This window comes from Cyclopterus lumpus, chromosome 21 (genome assembly GCF_009769545.1).
Source record: "Cyclopterus lumpus isolate fCycLum1 chromosome 21, fCycLum1.pri, whole genome shotgun sequence".
In the NCBI taxonomy this organism is placed as follows: Eukaryota; Metazoa; Chordata; class Actinopteri; order Perciformes; family Cyclopteridae; genus Cyclopterus; species Cyclopterus lumpus.
This window is the reverse complement of record NC_046986.1, coordinates 4,178,037-4,197,840: the sequence shown is the minus strand read 5'-3', so window position 1 is coordinate 4,197,840 and position 19,804 is coordinate 4,178,037. Positions and strand designations below refer to the sequence as shown.

Sequence of the window (19,804 nt, the reverse complement as noted above, 5' to 3'; positions counted from 1 at the left end):
ACGCAAACAACATTTTTTTTTTTTTGACAGCAAAGGTTTTTGATTTGCAGCAACAAATTCTAGTTTCACAAGCAAAACTACCAATTAATTTACTTACAAATGAGAAAGTAGATCTCAAAACATCTTTTTTTTGTTTGCGTAATAAAGATACATATCTACCTTCATATAATACTGAGAGAAAAGAATACCACAAATACCAGACACACACGCACACACACCTCTTCTCACGGTGATGATGTGACACGATCGTGATGATGAAGAACAACAAAGGCAGTCTGCATTCAGAGCCTGACGGCCCGTGAACTGGGTGCATCCATGGAAGTGAGGGTGTGGAGCTGCCTGAAGGCAAACAACAGCATCTAGTGTGATCTGTGTGAATAGAAACATTCCAGCTATCATGATGAACGAGTCGGTGTAAAAAACCACAACAGCAGGTACACACACACGTGGTCACAGCTCCTTTACACCCCCCCCGGCCCACTTGTTTCATTCCATAATTAAAAAATGCATCATCATGTAAATGACTTTAAAGTGCATTTATAGATAGTCAAGTTAAACGCCATCAAGACCGTAAACACACACCTTTTGAGGGGATTCAAGTATTGGTCCTTTTTGCATGCAGCCTACTTTGACTCACGGAGCCGGTTGCACCAGTTGTTTGGTAAGTTTCAACAAAAGCATTTACTAATCTGACTTTTATGCATCGTCCATTTGAAACGAGGTGCACCACTCAAATGCACAGGTGTAACTTGTGTGTGTGACTTAGCCAACTAAACCAACTGACAAAACATTAGCTTATAATAAAAGAGGTGCACGCAGCACGGCCGATATGACCTGAAACGTAAGGCATTATGTTTAATAATGAATGTTGATTGTGGAGATTTAAAATCACACTTCACAATTGACTCAATGAGTGAAGCAGCCAGTTAGCTAATCACATATTTTGCTCTCATTATAAATTTTGTCATGTAAGTAATAACAATGCCCTGAAATCTGAGTTTAGACTTACATGAATTGTAAATAAATGAAAAACATTAAAGTGAGCACTGTGTGTAATTGTTACATCATGTGTTACATTCTTTTGTCTCCTCACAGAGTTTGCATCATGGGTTTGTTTGACATCATCTGTTTGGAAGATGGATGATTTTCTTAACACCTGATCCCTCTGAGATTAAAGAGTTTGCAATCATGTGACGTCGATACAAGAAGGTGTGAATCCTTAACGAGAGCGTTTCACGGATGTTGACACAAATCCAGTCTCATGGGCTTGGCTAAGTCAGGTAGAGGGTGTGTGTGTGTGTGTGTGTGTGTGTGTGAATGAGAGAGAGATGGAGAGAAAATTATTTTGTAGGAGGCAGATTTTCTTAGCAAGAATCAATTTCGGTATAATAAAGACTTCTAGCTCTCTTTGTCTGGCAATGTTTAATCTGGTTAGCTCTCTCCACGAAACTGCATCCTTTTTCTTTTCAAAATAAAAGACCCTTCTGTGGCTTGGCAGTCCCAAAAGTCAAATCCAGACAGCTCAAGTGTCTGTTCGAGAAAAGGCCAAGACAACAGCTGCTAGTTGCTGACAGAAAAACCGTGACCTCTTGGCTACGTAATTGTTTAAGTTGTATTTTCTTGGTGTAGTCAACCAAGGAGATCTCTCGGGAAGGCGAATAAATAGCGCGCCACTTTTAAGGACATGTGCATTTTAGAGCTTTCTTGGATCGTTTAATGTCCAGTTCTTATTCCCAGCTCGTCACATGAGGACTCATGGGCGCAGTTTTAAACACGAGGTTAACGTTGTGAATTCAAACAAAACAATGGAAATAGGTGATCCACTGTTGCAACCCCCTAACGAGGATGCCAGTTTAGGCCTGATGAGTCCCGGCTGCGTCACCTGAGCGGGGTTGTCTGATGTTGAGAGACCGGAAACTCCCTATGCACTAAAGTCATCTCAATGACGATGCGTCCCAGTCAGATTATCTGTTGGCTGTCTCTGCCAATGCTGTCGTATCTTTCAAGCGGCAGTGATGTTGAAGAATGAGGATGAAGGAATCTCCGCGGACACTGTTCTTTCTGTTATAATAGAGTTTATTACAGAGAGGAATCACAGGTCAGGACGAGCGTCTAGATCGCTCGGAGAAGCTTCTCAGCCAAATGGAAGATCTACTGAGACTGCACCGCAGCTCAGTTATATACCCACTTTGTCGTGCTCAGTTCCTGAGATACCTAACGTGACTCAGGAACCCCCAATCTAAACACTTACTTTTCAGACACAGGAATGTGTACCATATATCAAGATTAAGAAGTAACAGACGAGGTCACACAAAGGCCTCTTAACAGGTGCCCTCCGGGCCCAGGGACAGACCCCTCTCCAACAGGTCAAAAGGGCAACTATGTGGAACGGTATCTTATAAGCTGATCTTCTAAGGAAGCGGAGAATACACCACAATGCCCAGCCAGATCTTTGGCTACTTCTGTCGCTGGCCTTCAGCCCTTCACTCCGGTGGTCTACCAGTCCAGCAGACTGCCCCTACCTCTAGCCTTCTTGCCACACTCCTGGGTTCCTCCGCCTACACATCTGGGCACTAGTAGTGACAGACTGGTCAAGAAGCCAAAGCTCAGACTTAGCTTTCATTAGTTTCTATGATTACCAGCCAGCAGAACAAGAACAGCTGCCTTGTTGTTACGTCACCTTCTCGGTCTAGGGGAGACGGGGGGGGGGGGGGGGGGGAGACGAACACATGGCAGTCAAAGAATAAGTGAAAAGAAGCCAAAAGGAGGAGTAACGGTTTCAAAATAATATTTATTGTGCCTCGGTTTAAACAAATAACCCAAAAGTTCTACTAAGTGGGAGAGGTTGGGACAGTTGTGGTTGTGCCAAACAAAATAAATCAAGATAACAAAACTAGGCCTGGCTAACTACCTCGAAGAAAGAAACAAACAAAATGGCTTCACCTGCATATCTAATAAAAGTCCATCAAAACAATACAGAGGCAGCACCAACCAATAGTATAATGTTTTAGACACAAAGTACCTACGTGAGTGCACAAATGTACAGGGTACCCCAAACTTACCTACTGTCCTCAACCTCCCACCACAAACTTGCACCTCTAGCAGTGTCAGCGTATACATAGAAACAAAAGAAACTCCTGAACTCTTCAGGCCATCTCCCTTTTATAACGACCAACCCAGCTGATTGGCTAGCTGGCCTTCTGGAACCCAGGTGCAGCCGGGTTGGCCTGTACAGGTGGCCACTGATGGGCACTTGAAAAGGAAAACATGGAGGGAGAGGAAAACACAACACTGACACGTAACACTTGTAAACTCCTCTGGGCCTGATATGAACATAACAGGAAAAGGTTTTGTTCAAGATGAATCTGCAATTGGGCGACTGCTACCATCATAACTATTTTAAAACATGATCAATACTAAAGCAGCCAGTCATTTATTGAAACTGGCCTGTTCATCTTCAAAATAACTTTTTGGGCTAAAGACTGGTCCTGCAATGCTAAATAGCCTTTCACAGGCCGCTGAGGCAGGAAGAGGTGTGTTCAGCTTCACAGACAGCTGCGTCTACAGCCTGCAAACGCACTCCGACGCGGTTCAAATCCTACTGCTGCGCTCTCGCCACTCCTGTCAATCCTATGGTGTGGTGGCTAGCTAACGTTAAGTTAGCTAACGTTAGCCAATTAGTGCTACAATGATTATAGCTAAGATGACTCAAATCAACAAAATCTCACAACTGTCAACACTTCCTCAGCTCATTAACTCACTAGCGATCTGTCTACTACATTAATTGTGTCATTTGATTTACGGTAGCTAGCGAATGTTAGCCTAACATACACCATGTATAGCTACATTTAAAGATTTATAATTACAATACTTTTTAAAATTAAATTATGTCATTTAGCTGACACTTTTATCCAAAACGACATACATTACATCACATTATATTCATACACTGTAGAAACAGCTACAGAGAGCAATTTAGGATTATGTGTCTTGCTCAAGGACACATCGACTAGGGCAGGGATTGAACTGCCAACCCCCTGATTGAAAGACGGACCTGCTAATCACTGACACACAGTCACGACGAAGATCAGACACTTGTCTCCCCCTCCTACTCCGCCAGAGATATACTCCAATCCGGTGTTGGTCTTCGTCACCAACGTCGTTTGTTGCGGGAGTAGCAGGAGCTTCCATTTCTGCTTCCATCATGAAATCAGTCATCTACTCACTTAGCTAGTCGCCAGCCAGGAATCTTGGTGTTGTTGTAGTTGTGTTTCTGATATGTCTCTCCCCATATTATTGTGTCACTCTTACAGGCCAAGATAACTTGTTCAATACTTTATCTACTTCCATTGTAATCTGTTTGTTCTATTTCAACTCCTGTCTCAACCCTCTGATTTATGCTGTTCTCTATCCCTGGTTTAGAAAATCAATTAAGCTCATAGTTACTCTGAAGATATTGCAGCCCACTTCCTGTCTGGCCAACATGCGTTAGAGTGATGCTGCATGGGGTCTAAGATTAGACCCTAAACCTGAACAGAAATGTGGATAGTTTTATTCATTTTTTAAAACTTATTTACTACAGACAGTCCACATTAATCAACATTTAAGTTTCCACTTCAATTCACATGTGCTAGAGTTAGCTGAGAGAGAGCTCATTTTTGCCTGTAGTCCCTGGTCAGGTTATTAAAGTTTGGTGTGCTAATATCAGTAGAATTGCAAAAGCCAACACCAGACTACAACATTGTAGAGCACAATACTTTACATCCATCCATCCATCCATTATCACCCGCTTATCCGTGGTCGGGTCGCGGTGGCAGCAGGTTCAGCAGGCCGACCCAGGCTTCCCTCTCACCTGCAACACTTTCCAGCTCATTCTGGGGGATCCCGAGGCGTTCCAAGGCCAGCCGGGAGATATAATCCCTCCAGAAATATTTTACAATACATTGAAATACATAAAGTCCTTACAAAAGTAGCATTTAAAAAAAAAAAAAAGTATGTCACTGTAGTGCCAGAGATGAGGTAGTATGATTACTTGTGATTTCAGGTTTAGTTTGCTTTAAGCATCTCTCTATTTCTTTTTTAAAAATCAGGTAATACGTGCTTTCTCTTGACTCATGAGGAAGACTGTTTCAGTAATGGTGAAAAGCATCTTCAAAATATTTAAAACTATTGAAATCTAATGGATTATGCTTTTGAATTATATGGCAATTGTTGAATGGGATAGGAATTTTAGTTTAGCTCTATTTGAAGAGGTAACGAGATATGTGAAATTGTCTATGAGGGTTGAGTTATTTTTTCATCTGATGACTGATTCACTCAGAGTGAACAAATAAATAAATACCATTGAGTCACGTTAACCACGTATTAATTAAACAGTATAAACATTATAGTGTGAAAAAAAGCTTTACTGACAATAATTTATCGGCCTTTATTTATTTATTAACATGCAATCTGGAGATTGGCCTAGCTGATTTCTAGTTGCTCGTCTGATATTGAAACATTATGAACAAAACTTCTCTGTTGAAATCGGCAGGAGGTTGACACCAACAGTTGTTGGTATTAAGTTTGGAGGAGAGCTATACGACTCTGGTGTGGTGGTTCCATTTAGAAACATTGTGGTGTGTTCAAGCTATAACGTTATAATGGTTGTGGTGAGAAACTTGAGTAAATCCAGTTCTTTGAAGCAGGTGTTTTCAGAGCAACATACATATTAGAGAGGTAATTATGACCTGTTTAACTTACAAACAATATTTCTAACCAGCAGAAAGATTTTCTGAGAATAAAAATCTTTTATTTTCCAAACATTAGAATTGTGTATTTTTATTCCAATCACCACTATAGAGGACTTTTTACAATACACTGAAATACATAAAGTATACAGAACAAATTAAAAGAAAGTAGCTTAGTTTAGTTCATTAACTGGATTCCCATTAGCTGACGCCTTAGTGGCCGCTAATCTTCCTGGGATCCACAGAAAGGACAACATGTAATACATACAAACATCCAAAACATGACGTGAAACAAACAGTTAAAAAGTAGCACAAACAGAGTAATAATAAATAAAGTAAATAAAGTCTACAAAAGTGATAATGTCAAGTAGTTAATAAGTGGTTGATACCCTAAGGTGGGCCTTTAATTGTTTTTTAAATAAATAAAAAAAAGGTTTGTTCTTGGGGTTGGAGATATCAAGTGACCTAAACTAGCGTTCCTTCTGTAATGGTTATGTCTGTTACATGTATATTGTAACTGATTGACGAAATATTCAGGCGTCTGATTAAATACTACCTTTCTAAAAAAACATGAGAAGGTGAAGTTTAATTTCCACTGAGAACCATGATAGGCGAGAGTGCAGATATTATTCATGTCCTTCTTAGCAGCTGCTGACCATATGAATGACAAAAGACCAAGGACTGTAACACCTGACAAACAATAGAGAGTGTTAAATAAGTAAAGCACTTTCTGGTCATAGCTATGCTCCTCCCCATTTTAGTGACAATGCCGTCAATGTACTCCGACCATGAAAACTGTTCGTCCAACACTACACCTGACATTGACAGGTGAAGCTGTGTCAACATTATCCTGATCCTGATTCAGAATGGTTGCAAGTTAATTTTTGTTTGAAGCATAACTATACAGTGTTGTGTCATCTGCATTCATTACCATGTTGGCATTCTTAATTGACAAAGGGAGATCATTTGTGAAAATAGAAAAGAGTAAGGAGCCTAAGCAACTTCCTTGTGGAACCCCACAGCTAACGTATCTATCTGATAAACTACCATTATAAAAGACTCTTTGCGATCGCTTAGAAAGATAACCGACTATCCAAGAGAGTGCCATAATGCTGAATCCTTAACTTTCAAGTTTAGTAAATATAATATCATAGTCTATTACATCAAATGCAGCACTAAAGTCAAGCAAGACTGTGCCGACCATTTTCTTATTGTCCATCTGTATCAGCTGAAAGAATATTTCAAAACCTCGGGCCGCAGGAAAATTCTGGATTCAATGAATTAAAGTTTAACAATATTTAATGGCAAAGATGAGAGTCAATTAGGTTCTCGATCGAGGAATTGGAATGAGAAGGGGCGCCACAGACGGACTCAGGTCTCCATAGCTCCTCTTTAAGCCAGGAGCTCCGTGAGCCAGGTGCTGTCTTGGCTCCCCGACTCCAGTTAGAACTCTGAACTCCATAACAAAGGCTACGGCTGTTAGTATAGTCATGCAAATGAGTTCACACCTAAAGGTTAGTACAATTGGCTAGTTTAAAGAATGCTGCCGTTCTGTTCGCTAGGCTAATTCATTCTAAGATGGCGGGGTCAAACGTCACACTTCCGGTCAAGGACAGGAAGTTTCCTCCAGAATAAAACATATTATCCTGCCTTCAGAATAAACGTAACATCTCAGGTTTCAATTGGCATCCATTTTAACTATCATCTCTAAACAATAAAACATCATTCATTCTCATGCATCATACAGTTAATTGTTACATTTGTCATCAACAAACAGTTACAATAATAAAACAGTGATCATCTCTTATGCTTTATAATACATTCCTCCAGAATATTCTTCATAATATCCCTTATTAGTTATCATATATTTCTTTATGTATACATTTAAAACAAATTTTCTTATTTACATGTGCAAGTATATATAAAATCCACTACAACTCTACACAGTCAATCATCAGTTAGCTGGGCAAGTTGCAGTTGCTGTTGAGTGAAACTGTCTGTATGCATGCTGGCAACTAGTAATGAGTTTATTCCGAATAAAATAATCCTGTATTTGTTTGAAAACAATTTTCTCCAATAATTTGCTCAAAATGGGGAGTATACTAATTGGACGGGTATTTGAACATGTGAAGGCTGATTTCTTGTCCTTTGGTATTAGAATCATCTTCACCACTTTCCAGACCTTTGTGCATACACCGTATATTAAGCACTTGCTGAAGATGTGACATATTGGAGTAGATACGTGATCAGAAGCAAATCGCAGGAGTTTACCATAGAGGGAGAATAGCCACGGAGCAGGTCAATGGCACAATCATACTCCCAATGTGGAGGCAGAGAAGTGGCTCGGACCTCCTTACGGTCATGGTAGCATGCCGGCACCTTGGTAGTCGGAATCCAGCAAAGGCAGCAGCTCAGAAGTAAGTAGTAAAGAGGTCAGAGGTGTTCTTGTGGGGAAGCATTTCTCTGAACACTCCCTCCTCCATGCGATCACTGCCCCGAAGCCCAGTCCATATGGGGGTTGTGTGGGGACAACCATTGGAAGCCCAGAATAAGGGGGTGTTGCAGGGACTGGAACAGGTGAAAGCAGAAAGTCTCCATCTGGTGGTCAGGGAAGCTTAGCTGTACAGAAGATATGTGAGTTACCCGGGAGTGTAGACGCTCGTCGAGAGCGCTGGCCTCCAGGGTTTTGGAGAGAGGAAGAAACTCTAACCCCAACTTGCGACCCAATCTACTGTCCATCAGGTTAGCGTCAGAACCGGAATCCACCAACACCATCTGACAGAGTGGAGGTTGGAGAAGTGAAACTTTGGGGAATAAACCAGAGGGACTTACGGACAGGGCTATACGACTTACCAGTGCCCTCTTCTTCACTAATGAGCCCGGTCTTTTGCCAGACAAGAGGCAATGAGATGCCCCATCTGACTGCAGTAGAAGGCGCTGTTGTTCTTCTGGTGTCGGCTTGGTCCTTCCAAACTGTGGAGGGGTAGCGTGCGTGGGTCGGAGGAGCACTAGGAAGGAGCTGCTGGAGCGGACTGCCTCCTGTGGACCGGAAGTGACATGTCCCGCCTGACTCTCTCCCTCTCTAAAAGTCTCTTAACAATCTTCATCGCCAGTGCGATGACCGAGTCTAGGCCTGGAAGGAGCTCTAAGGGGATAAGCTGGTCCTTGAGGTGGTTGAAAGACCAAGCAGGAAGGTTTCGAGCAAGGGTCCAAAACTCAATTGCGTAGTCCGAGATCATTCGTTTCCCCTGTTGTAAACCAGATATGGTCCTGGCAGCCTCTGTACCAGGCACGGTATGCTAAAGAATTCTAGAGAGTGTCTCAGTGAATATGTCCAATGAATCGCATAACGGCGACCTCCGATTCCACTTCGGCAGTATCCCGGGCCTCGGCTCGACCCGAGAGGTGAGAGATGATATATGCCATATTGGCTCTCTCCGTGGGATAGGGGGCAGCCTGGAGCTCAAAGAGCAGGCCGCACTGAACCAAAAATAGCTGGAAATCGCCGGAGTCCCCGAAGAACCGTTCGGGTCTGGACAGGTGAGGAGACAGAGTTGGGGCAGAAGCAAGAGGCGCCGTGGGTGGTGGGACAGGGGCCTTTGTTGGATGTCTAGGTGCTGGCGGTGTCTAGAGCTTCTGGTCGTTCTCGACCAGTAAGTGGATCTGGCCCCCAACACACTCAGCTGTCTCTCCGCCATGTCTTTCATCTCTTGATGGAGGACAGCTAGTTGCTCCTACTGCTGGAGAATATGACCACCCTGAGCCTGAACGGCGGCTCGTAAAGTGTTGGAGTCCACAGAGTCCATATTCAACTTTCAAGTTTTTATTTGCCATTTGTGCCTAGACCAACAGTCCAGACGCATTGGAAATCTTGTGCAGGGCTCTCCGAGTCAACAGTTCAGAAATAACACTTTAATAAGAAAGAAATAGAAAAAATAGAAAAGAAAGGTGGTACTATGTACAAGAACAAGAAAGGTCCTAATATGTACAGCTTGGCTACAGTTTTCAATTATATAGTTTTAAGTAATAATATGCCACATATGTGGACAGTTTGTACTGTTAGGGAACTGGGAACCACAGGGGGCAGGACTCAAAAGCAGACACAAGGCTTGGTAGTCACGTGCAAAAACAAAGTTTTACTTGAGGAAAGTTCGGTACACAGGGAATCAGTCAAAACAGGGATAGGTATCTGGATAAAAGGGCAAATACTCAGTAGTGAAAAAAAACAGGTTGAAGCACAGGAAAGATACACCGGGGAAATCGCTGGTAAGCTCATAGTACGTATGGAGACAAACTGGCAAAGAACAAGGAGCTGACAGACTAAATACACTGGGGAAGGCAGGCAACGAGGCACAGGTGGAAACAATGAGGGTAAGGCTTTCAATCACACAAGAGGAAGGCACCCGAGGAGGGAGTTGTCTGAAACCAGAGACAAGGTGAGTGACAGAAAACAGAACAGAAACAGACAGTGACAAGCAAACTACCCAGAAGGTTCGGACATCATTGGACACTGTTTAATGGAGTGCAATCACAGAGAAGTGATTAATCAGATAATGTCTCTCGAAGTATGTATGGCTATGAACTAGAGGCAGTAGTCTGACTCATGCTTCACATGGATTCAACTGCATGTCCGGTATCCTCAAATTGTTGACATAATCAAAGAAACACCGTATTGAGTGAAGTACAAGATCATCAACTTCCTTACGTCAACACCCACTTACCTACACTTAAGCAATGACAAATAAGCACGGTTGGAATTGTACAATATCTTTTCCATCAAATTCAAGTTGTTTTGAGTCAGAAATATGAAGGTCTGGACCACAGTGGTCAAATTGGTGGGAACCAAACTCCTGGAGAGGCGACTTATCTGGAGGGACATTCTACTTCTGCCGGAGGTCTTCAACACATGGGCAATGATAGAGGAACCTGAAGGGGGAGGATTGGGATGAATCGCTTGCTCAGTGTGAAAACCAGTGCTGCTTTGTTACTGGACTTATGTGCCAGTTATGGATTGGCCATAAGAAACACCAGGTTATAGCAGAGGGTGATTCATGAAGGCACTTGGTACTAGAACACATTTTGCTAAAGATCAATGATGGATTTTGTGATCATATTATCAGATCTGTCGCCATATGCCTTGGACACTCGGGTTAAGCTGTAAACTGAACTGTGGTGAGTTAAATAAGATCGGGGGGAGACTGCCTGACAGACCTTAAATGTATTCTGATGTGTACAAACAAAATATATCAGTATGCCCTTTTCCTGACATGAACTGGTATGTATCAAGGATGAATGTGCAGTGAGATTGTGCACACCTCACACAACATTCAGACAGTTGCAACTTATCAGGGCAGGGCATCACAGAGATGGATAGGATCTTAAGGTGCAGCCAGAGTTAAGAGATAATCCAGTTTGATGACCTTACTTTTCTGCTTTTTGCAGATGATGTGATTGTGTTGACTGAGATCGGTGGAGCAGCTCAGGACATGGAACAAGAGGCCAGAAGGACAGATGGCACTACACAGGAAGTTTGCCCGGCAGACATAAAGAACAAACGGAACCTACAGACTCGGCTTGGAGGGTAGAGTCATTCCCAAAACCGAGTTACAGCAGAATCACAGAAACAGGAAATAAGGAAGCAACTACTTCTAGTTAGTCTTTGTTGCGTTTACAACCCAGTCCAAATATGTTTATTAACCTTGGTTGTTGGATGTTGTAACAGGTTCGAATCTCGGGCAGTCACCAAAGAGGCAACACACACACACACAATTGTGAGGGCAGTAACAGTTTATATTTATTTGTCACGCTTCTGGTAGCGACCGATCCGGGCCTCCGCTACCCGCTCTTTCTCCTCTCCAGCTACTCCTGTTCTTATATGGAACACAGAACATAATTGATCCCAGGTGAGGCTCATTTACACATCATGACACTGTTCCCTGAACCACACCCCCGCTCCACCCACTCTGCAGCTGAGCCTAGCCACACCCCGCTGCCACATACCTCCACCGCCCGTCTTAGGCCAGGGTGCCATCCGGCCTAACCTACACCCCCCCCCCCCCCCCCACGAGAGCGGGAGAGGAAGTCCGCCACGACAATCTGCGTCCCCGGCCTATGGATCACTTTGAAATTAAAAGGCTGTAAAGCCAGATACCACCGAGTTATCCGGGCGTTGGTATCTTTCATGCGGTGGAGCCACTGCAGCGGCGCGTGGTCCGACCAGAGGGTGAATGAGCGCCCCAGGAGGTAGTAGGGCAGGGAGTCGACCGCCCACCGGATGGCCAGGCACTCCTTCTCTACTGTGCTGTACCTGGCCTCTCTCTCTGACAGCTTCCGGCTGATGTACAGGACCGGGCGGTCAACCCCCTCTACCTGCTGGGACAAAACGGCCCCCAGCCCTCTGTTCGACGCATCAGTCTGCAGTGTAAAAGGGAGAGAAAAGTTAGGTGTGTGAAGGAGTGGTTCCCCACAGAGAGCCTGTTTTACCTTCTCAAACGCCAACCGGCACTGCTCCGTCCACTGGACCGGATCTGAGGCACCTTTCCGGGTCAAGTTAGTCAAGGGGCTGGTCAGTTCTGCAAAATTCGGAATGAACCGCCTGTAATAACCCGCCAGCCCCAAAAACTGCCTCACCTCTTCTTTCCTCTTGGGCGGCGGGCAGGCGGCGATGGCAGCCGTCTTGTCCACCTGAGGGCGCACCTGCCCGGCGCCCAAGTGGTACCCCAGATACCGTACCTCCCTCCGTCCAACTGCACACTTCCCCGGGTTGGCAGTCAGCCCCGCCTGCCTCAGGGACTCCAGCACTGCGCCCACCCGCTGCATATGCTCCGCCCAGGTTGTGCTGTGGATGATCACATCATCCAAGTAGGCGGCAGCATATGCAGCATGTGGACGAAGCACCCGGTCCATGAGGCGTTGAAAGGTGGCTGGGGCCCCGAACAACCCAAAGGGAAGCGTGGTGAATTGGTACAAACCAAACGGAGTGGAGAAGGCCGTTTTTTTCCTTGGACTCTGGCGACAGAGGAATCTGCCAGTAGCCCTTGGTTAAATCCAGGGTCGTAAAGAAACGCGCAGTGCCCAGTCGGTCCAGGAGTTCGTCGACCCGGGGCATTGGGTAAGCATCGATCGTGACACATCGTTCACCCTGAGATAGTCCACACAGAACCGAATAGAACCATCCTTCTTGTGTTACTCTTCTATTACCCCCATCTCCAGCATAGCAGCCAATTCCCTCTGAACCACTTTTCTCTTGTGTTCAGGTAACCTGTAGGGCCGCAACCGCACCGTCACGCCCGGAGGAGTCTCAATCTGGTGCATGATGAGGTTTGTGCATCCTGGCAGGAGAGAAAACACGTCAGAAAACCGCTCTTGCAACTGGGCAATGTCTGTTCTCTGGGTCCCGGAGAGATGGTCTTCACAAAGGAGCGAGGCCGGATTGGTGGATTTTGGGACCTCAGGCCCCAGCTCCTCTCTCTCAGATACCGCGGACACCAGAGAAACAGACTCCGCCTCCCTCCACGCTTTCAGAAGGTTGAGGTGATAAATATGTGTAGCTCCACCCCTGTCAGAACACACCACCTCATAGTCGACATCCCCCACTCGCCGTGTGACCACAAAGGGCCCTTGCCACTTGGCGAGGAGTTTAGAGCTGGAAGAAGGAAGCAATACAAGTACCTTCTCTCCCGGTGTGAATTGTCTCAGCCTGGCCCCTCTGTCGTACAGGCGTTGTTGACGCTCTTGGGCCTGGAGCAAATTCTCACGTGACATCCTACCCAGCGTGTGGAGCTTTGCTCGCAGGTCCAGGACTTACTGGATCTCGTTTTTGCTGGTGCTCGGCCCCTCCTCCCAGTTTTCCTTAATCAGGTCGAGCACCCCCCTCGGAGTCCTGCCGAACAAAAGTTCAAAGGGAGAAAATCCCGTGGAGGCCTGGGGAACCTCCCGCACTGCAAACAACAGAGAGTCAAGCCATTTATCCCAATTACGTTCATCGTCATTAATAAATTTACGGACCATGGACTTCAAAGTCTTATTCAGACGCTCCACCAGACCGTCTGTCTGTGGGTGGTACACACTGGTCCGAATAGACTTAATGCCCAATAACCCGTAAAGTTCTCTGTGTTCTTGACATGAACTGGGTGCCCTGGTCAGTCAGAATCTCTTTCGGGATTCCGACTCGGGAGATGATCTGAAACAGCGCCTGCGCGACACTCTTTGCAGAAATGTTGCGCAACGGCACTGCCTCCGGATATCGCGTTGCGTAATCCACCAGGACTAATACAAAGCGATATCCGCGTGCACTCCGGTGAAATGGCCCGATGAGGTCCATAGCGATTCGCTTGAACGGAACCTCCATTAATGGCAGAGGACGCAAAGGCGCCCTCGGAATGGCCGCGGGATTTACCAATTGACACTCCGGGCAGGACGCACACCAACGGCGCACATCCGCCCGGATGCCCGGTCAATAAAATCGGGTCATTATCCGGTCCAGTGTTTTTTCATATCCCATGTGACCAGCCATCGGGTTATAATGAGCCGCCTGGAAAATCATTTCCAGGCGGCTCTTCGGCACCAGCAACTGGGTGCTTTCCTCTCCTGTCTGAGCGTCACTGCTCACTCAGTACAGTCTGTCCCTAATCAATGAAAAGTGCGGATATGACTGCGCTGCGTCAGGGCGCACCAACTGACCATCAATTCGTATCACTTGGTCGAAGGCTGAGCATAGAGTATCGTCACGAGACTGCTCGAGTGGAAAATCCTCCATCGAGTGAAACTCGGGAGCGGGTGGAGTCTCCACAGGAGGCTCCGCCGGTTCCCCCTCCCCGTCTGCAGTGTCGGACGACCTCGCGTCGCCGCTGAGCACAGCACAGATATCACATATCCCTGTCGTCCGTGAACGCACCCTCGCCGCCTGTCCCATTAATTTATTAAACCCCGGCCAATCTGTTCCCAAGATTAGGGGGTACGTAAGGTGGGAGCTAACCGCAAACTTCACATTATGCTTTTTCCCCCCGTATCTAATTTCCGCTGACACCATAGGATATGAACATCCCCATGCACACACCTTATTTTCACCCACAATGCCTCCACCAATGCCCCGGGCCGAACCAGACTCTGGTGGATCATAGACTGCGTACAGCCCGAATCCACCATCGCCTGATGTGTACCCCCCTGGATTCTTACCGGAAGGGGGTTCGTCGCTCCCGGACCGGGGGAGGGTGTTGGAGGGCCGGCAACCCGGATCACCTGGCCCACCTCCATCAGCGGACACTCTCTCCGGAGGTGCCCGGGCTGCCCGCACCTCCAACACTCCTGCCCTGGTGTTTGAGAACCCCCCTGTAGGTCAGGAAGAGTGCCGATGTTGGCCGTGGTTGGTGGATCGGGGACCCGAGGGAGGGGTGCTGGCCTCGGCGCCAGCCGTGCCCGAAGCTGCGGAGGTAGCGTCCTCCGTGGGGCGGGTATAGGCCGGGCCGTAGCCGCCGCACGACCACCGTCCCGCTGCCCGGGGGAATGAACGGCCAGGTGATCTTCCACCAAGGGGATGGCGGTCTCTAGTTCCGCCGGCCGGTGACAGCGGACCCAGGCTGAGGTTCGGGACGGCAGGCCGCCCACAAACTGTTCCAGGACCACCTTCTCCGCTACCTCCTGTGCCCCCACCGAGCCTCCCGGTTGCAGCCATCTGGTGACGGCGTCCTTCAGCTGCTGGGCGAAAACAAATGCTCGGTCCTCGGACCCCAGCCTGGCCTCCCGGAACCTCCGCCGGTGGTCCACCGGAGACAGGCCCAGCCGCTCTATGACGGCTTTACGCACGTCCGCGTACACCTGCCTGCTTACCGGGGGCAGCCCCAGAGCCGCTGTCTGTGCCTCCCCGGCCAGAAGAGGCAGGAGGCGGACCGCCCACTCTGCCTCCGGCCAGCCACACGCCCCCGCTGTAGCCTCGAAGCAGTCCAGGAACGACTGTGAGTCATCCGCTGCGGTCATCCTGTGCAGGGTGATTCCCGCCAGCGCGGACGGCCTCGCTGCCGGTGGAGCTGCAGCTGACCGGGCGGCGATCTGCTCCAGGGCGAAGGTCTGCCTCTCAGCCTGGTCCTGGAGAGCCCTCAGAAAAAGTCGGTTCATCTCCGCCTGCTCGTGCTGCATGGCTGCGATCCCCGCCAGCATCTGCCCCAGCGCCACGATCGGCTGGGTCGGCCCCTCGGCGTGCTGCTCCTGGTGCTCCATATGCCCACCCACGTTTGGCTCCACTGTAACAAGTTCGAGTCTCGGGCAGGCACCAAAGAGGCAACACACACACAATTGTGAGGGCAGTGACAGTTTTTATTTATTTGTCATGCTTCTGGTAGCGACCGATCCGGGCCTCCGCTACCCGCTCTTTCTCCTCTCCAGCTACTCCTGTTCTTATATGGAACACGGAACATAATTGATCCCAGGTGAGGCTCATTTACACATCATGACACTGTTCCCTGAACCACACCCCCGCTCCACCCACTCTGCAGCTGAGCCTAGCCACACCCCGCTATTTTTTATTTTCATTAATTTTCTTAAGTATTTTATGACTTAATCCAGAACCAAGCACTTTTGTTGTACAAGTAAACCTAAAAACTAAGTAACCCAACATTTCAAGTTTATTTTGAAATGAGACTGTATGTATGTGACAAGGAGAAACTGTACTGTGAACAAGGAATTGGATTTTAACAAGTCACAATGCAGGAAACTGACACTGTCCCTGATGCGTCCAAAACTGACACGAGAGGGGTACCTTGTCTTAGAGTGTCATAGTTTGTAGCACCACTGACCAAGCATTTCAATTTGAAGAATTGGGAGTAAGAATGTGTTTGAGGGAGAGTGGGACATTTAGGAGTCTAATAGAAGAGCTAATTGGCAGATTAACAAGAGGGGAAAGGGGACATCCAGCCGGAGACTGGGACAAGCGACCAGCTGAAGATGAATCTGGTTGTCTGAGCAATTGGGGGACTGAAGGTGCAGATGCAACCTGGCAGAGGTGACTGGAGATCAGAAACATATAAAGGGGTTTCCTGAGTAGTGATCAGAGAAAACTATTGAGGTGGGGAAGCAGGGAATCAGTGCAGGGGCATACGTTCAACAACACATGACATAACTACGAACCCATCAAGTTAAATCTCTTTATTGCAAAAGGTTTGAAAATATGCTTTTATCTATAGCTTTTTCAGGTTCATGGCATGATAGTAACCAGACGCTGTGCTCTTCCTTATTTTCGTCTTGGTCACGACTGTCCAAGACGAAAATAAATGAAACTTTGCAATGTGATGTGCCTTGCTGTTCCCCGTTGAAGAGTATGATGGAAATTGTAATTGTTTAGGTAAAAAAGGAAAAAAGTGGAGGGGAAATACAGGAAAACGTCCAATGAAGATAGATGAAACAGTCAGGGGGAAGTTCAGTCACTCCGACTGATGTCACTAAGTTGTCACCAGAGTTAAAGAAGGAGGATGTGGAGGAAGAAAATAGATCAATCAGTTGTCTGACGAGCTCAGCATCATCTCGTCTCCTCTTCCTGAGAATGAAAACCCTTGAAGAAGCCGAACTTTGCTTTCCACAACTCCTCAACTCCTCCTGCAGGAAGAACATGCGTCCTCACTATGTATTTATGCTCAATTACATTTTACTGCCCTCCATCTCTCTGCTCACTGTGACTCTCAACCTGTTGGTCATCATCTCCATCTCCCACTTCAGGTATTCAAATGTTTTACCTCTTTGTAAAATTGGTATACAGAAAGGAAATGGTTGATGGAACGAAAGAAAACATAATAACATATCTTTCAGGGAAATATGTGTATGTGTTTCAGTCATTGCTTTTATCTTTTAATCACAATTCAAGCTACTAATAATGATCAGCATGTTGTTCTCTTATCTCTCCAGGCAGCTCCACACACCCACCAACCTCCTCCTCCTCTCTCTGGCTGTCTCAGATTCTCTCATGGGTCCCCTTTTGTTTTTTCAAATTATGCTTATAGACAACTGCTGGTTTCTTGGTGACCTCATGTGTACTTCGTATACTGTTGTGGACTTTATTATTACTTCTACTTCAATAGGAACCATGGTTCTCATAGCAGTTGACCGATATGTGGCTATTTGTGATCCTCTACATTATTCCTACAAAGTCACACAAAAAAGAGTTCAAGTCTGTGTTTGTCTGTGTTGGATATTTTCTATTTTCCTTAACAGTCTGCTGCTGAAGAATAACCTGGAACAACCAGGCAGGTATACTTCCTGCTTAGGAGAGTGTGTTGTTGTCATTAACTACATTGCTGGTCTTGCAGATATTTTTTTGTCCTTTATTGGTCCTGTCACTGTCATCATAGTTCTGTATATGAGAGTTTTTGTGGTGGCTGTGTCTCAGGCTCGTGCCATGCGCTCTCAGATTGCATCTTTCCCTCTCAAGTGTTCCGTGAGTGTAACTGCTAAAAAATCTGAAATGAAAGCAGCCAGAACTCTTGGTGTTGTTATTGTTGTGTTTCTATTGTGCATCTGCCCATATTATTGTGTTTCACTCACAGGCCAGGACACCTTGTTTAATGCCTCATCTGTCGCCTTGGTAACATATCTGTTCTATTTCAACTCCTGTCTTAACCCTGTGATCTATGCCTTTTTTTATCCCTGGTTTAGAAAAGCTATCAAGCTCATTGTTACTCTTAAGATACTGCAGCCTGGCTCATGTCAGACCAACATGCTGTAGAGCAGGGGTCACCAACCTTTTTGAAACTGAAAGTGTAAACAATAGTACGAAGGGCTACTTGTTTGATACAAACTTCCTGAATAACAAAGTTTCACAGATAACCTTTTAATTACAATAATGTATGTAAAGTGACTGATTACACATTAATGTTAATTATTCCTCACAATTGTTATTGACAATGATTTCCACGACAATGATGGTAGGAAACACAGATATATGTAAACATTTATTTCTGTTAATCTGTTCCAACATTTGAAAGTCAGAGGTATCCTATCTCTGATATTTTTGTAAATATATTTGACAGTTTTGTTTGAAGCACATTGTAGTTGTGAAACTGATCAGCAACTGTACTTAATTATCCTCAGTTTGGTTGGACCACACAGTGTGAGGGGAAATAAAATCTGTTCTCTCTCACGCAAGTTTACAAAATCACTCCAATGTACCTTGACTCTGATAAGAAAATAATCTTTCGATGTTTTGGCCACCGGATGATGGCACATGCACTTGAATGGTGGCCAAACAATAGTAATAATGATCTAAAATGCAAGTTCGTAAATCCTTACAACTTCTGAAGTCAGGAGAGAAAAAAATAAATATTGATTGCCTTGAGGCCTTACGCATTCTAATGCTGCGTTCACACCAAAAGCGTTGCGAATATTGACATCCATTCGTGTCTGTGCATTGACTTTCCATGGAATCTACTCTCGAGAAAAATTTGCAACGCTTTTTTTCTGAACGCAACATAAGAATGAAGACTAGAATACTGATGATTTAAATGTAAATTGGAGAAAATGTTAAACAACACTTTTTCTCACACGGCCTGAATCTCTTTTCCCCTCCCTCTGTCACAGAAACACAGAGATACATTGACGCCGTCTCTCTTCCCTGTCACACTCTTATCGGCACATCGCTTTATTCGAATTGCAGTTTTGGTCACATTTTATTTCTTCTTAGTCCTGCAGACCAGAAGGCTACCATCTTTGCCTTAGATGACGTAACAAACCTTAACAACCCTCTCTCTCTCTACAAGTATCAGTCACAATTGCAAATCATTTTGGGTGGATTTCACCGAAAAGCTATTTATTAAATGTTATTTCCGTGGCTACACAATAAACCCTATAGCTCAAACCTCATTAACCCTGTTTTTATATAAATATATACGCAGGTCCAGAAATTATTTCTTTGACTTAAATATGTGTATGTAAGATGTTTAAATGGCAAATATTGTAAAACAAAACAATTTAAAACCATGTGAGTGGGCATTAGTATACATTATTTGTTTATCTGTATTAGATAAAAAATCAAGTTAAATGTTGCAATGACTGATCCAAACTATAATCTGAAAATAGTCTGTATACTGCTTGGC

At 45.5% G+C, this 19,804-nt stretch overlaps 1 protein-coding gene across 1 annotated transcript; it reads left to right on the top strand.

Annotated features, from left to right (window-relative positions):
* Nucleotides 1-17,186: 17,186 nt before the first annotated feature.
* On the top strand, nt 17,187-18,548 carry LOC117749999 (trace amine-associated receptor 13c-like). Its single transcript, XM_034560818.1, has 2 exons — nt 17,187-17,435; nt 17,622-18,548. The coding sequence occupies exons 1-2, from the start codon at nt 17,263-17,265 to the stop codon at nt 18,436-18,438; spliced, it is 990 nt and encodes a 329-aa protein (XP_034416709.1). The 5' UTR covers nt 17,187-17,262; the 3' UTR covers nt 18,439-18,548.
* The last annotated feature ends 1,256 nt before the right edge of the window (nt 18,549-19,804 follow it).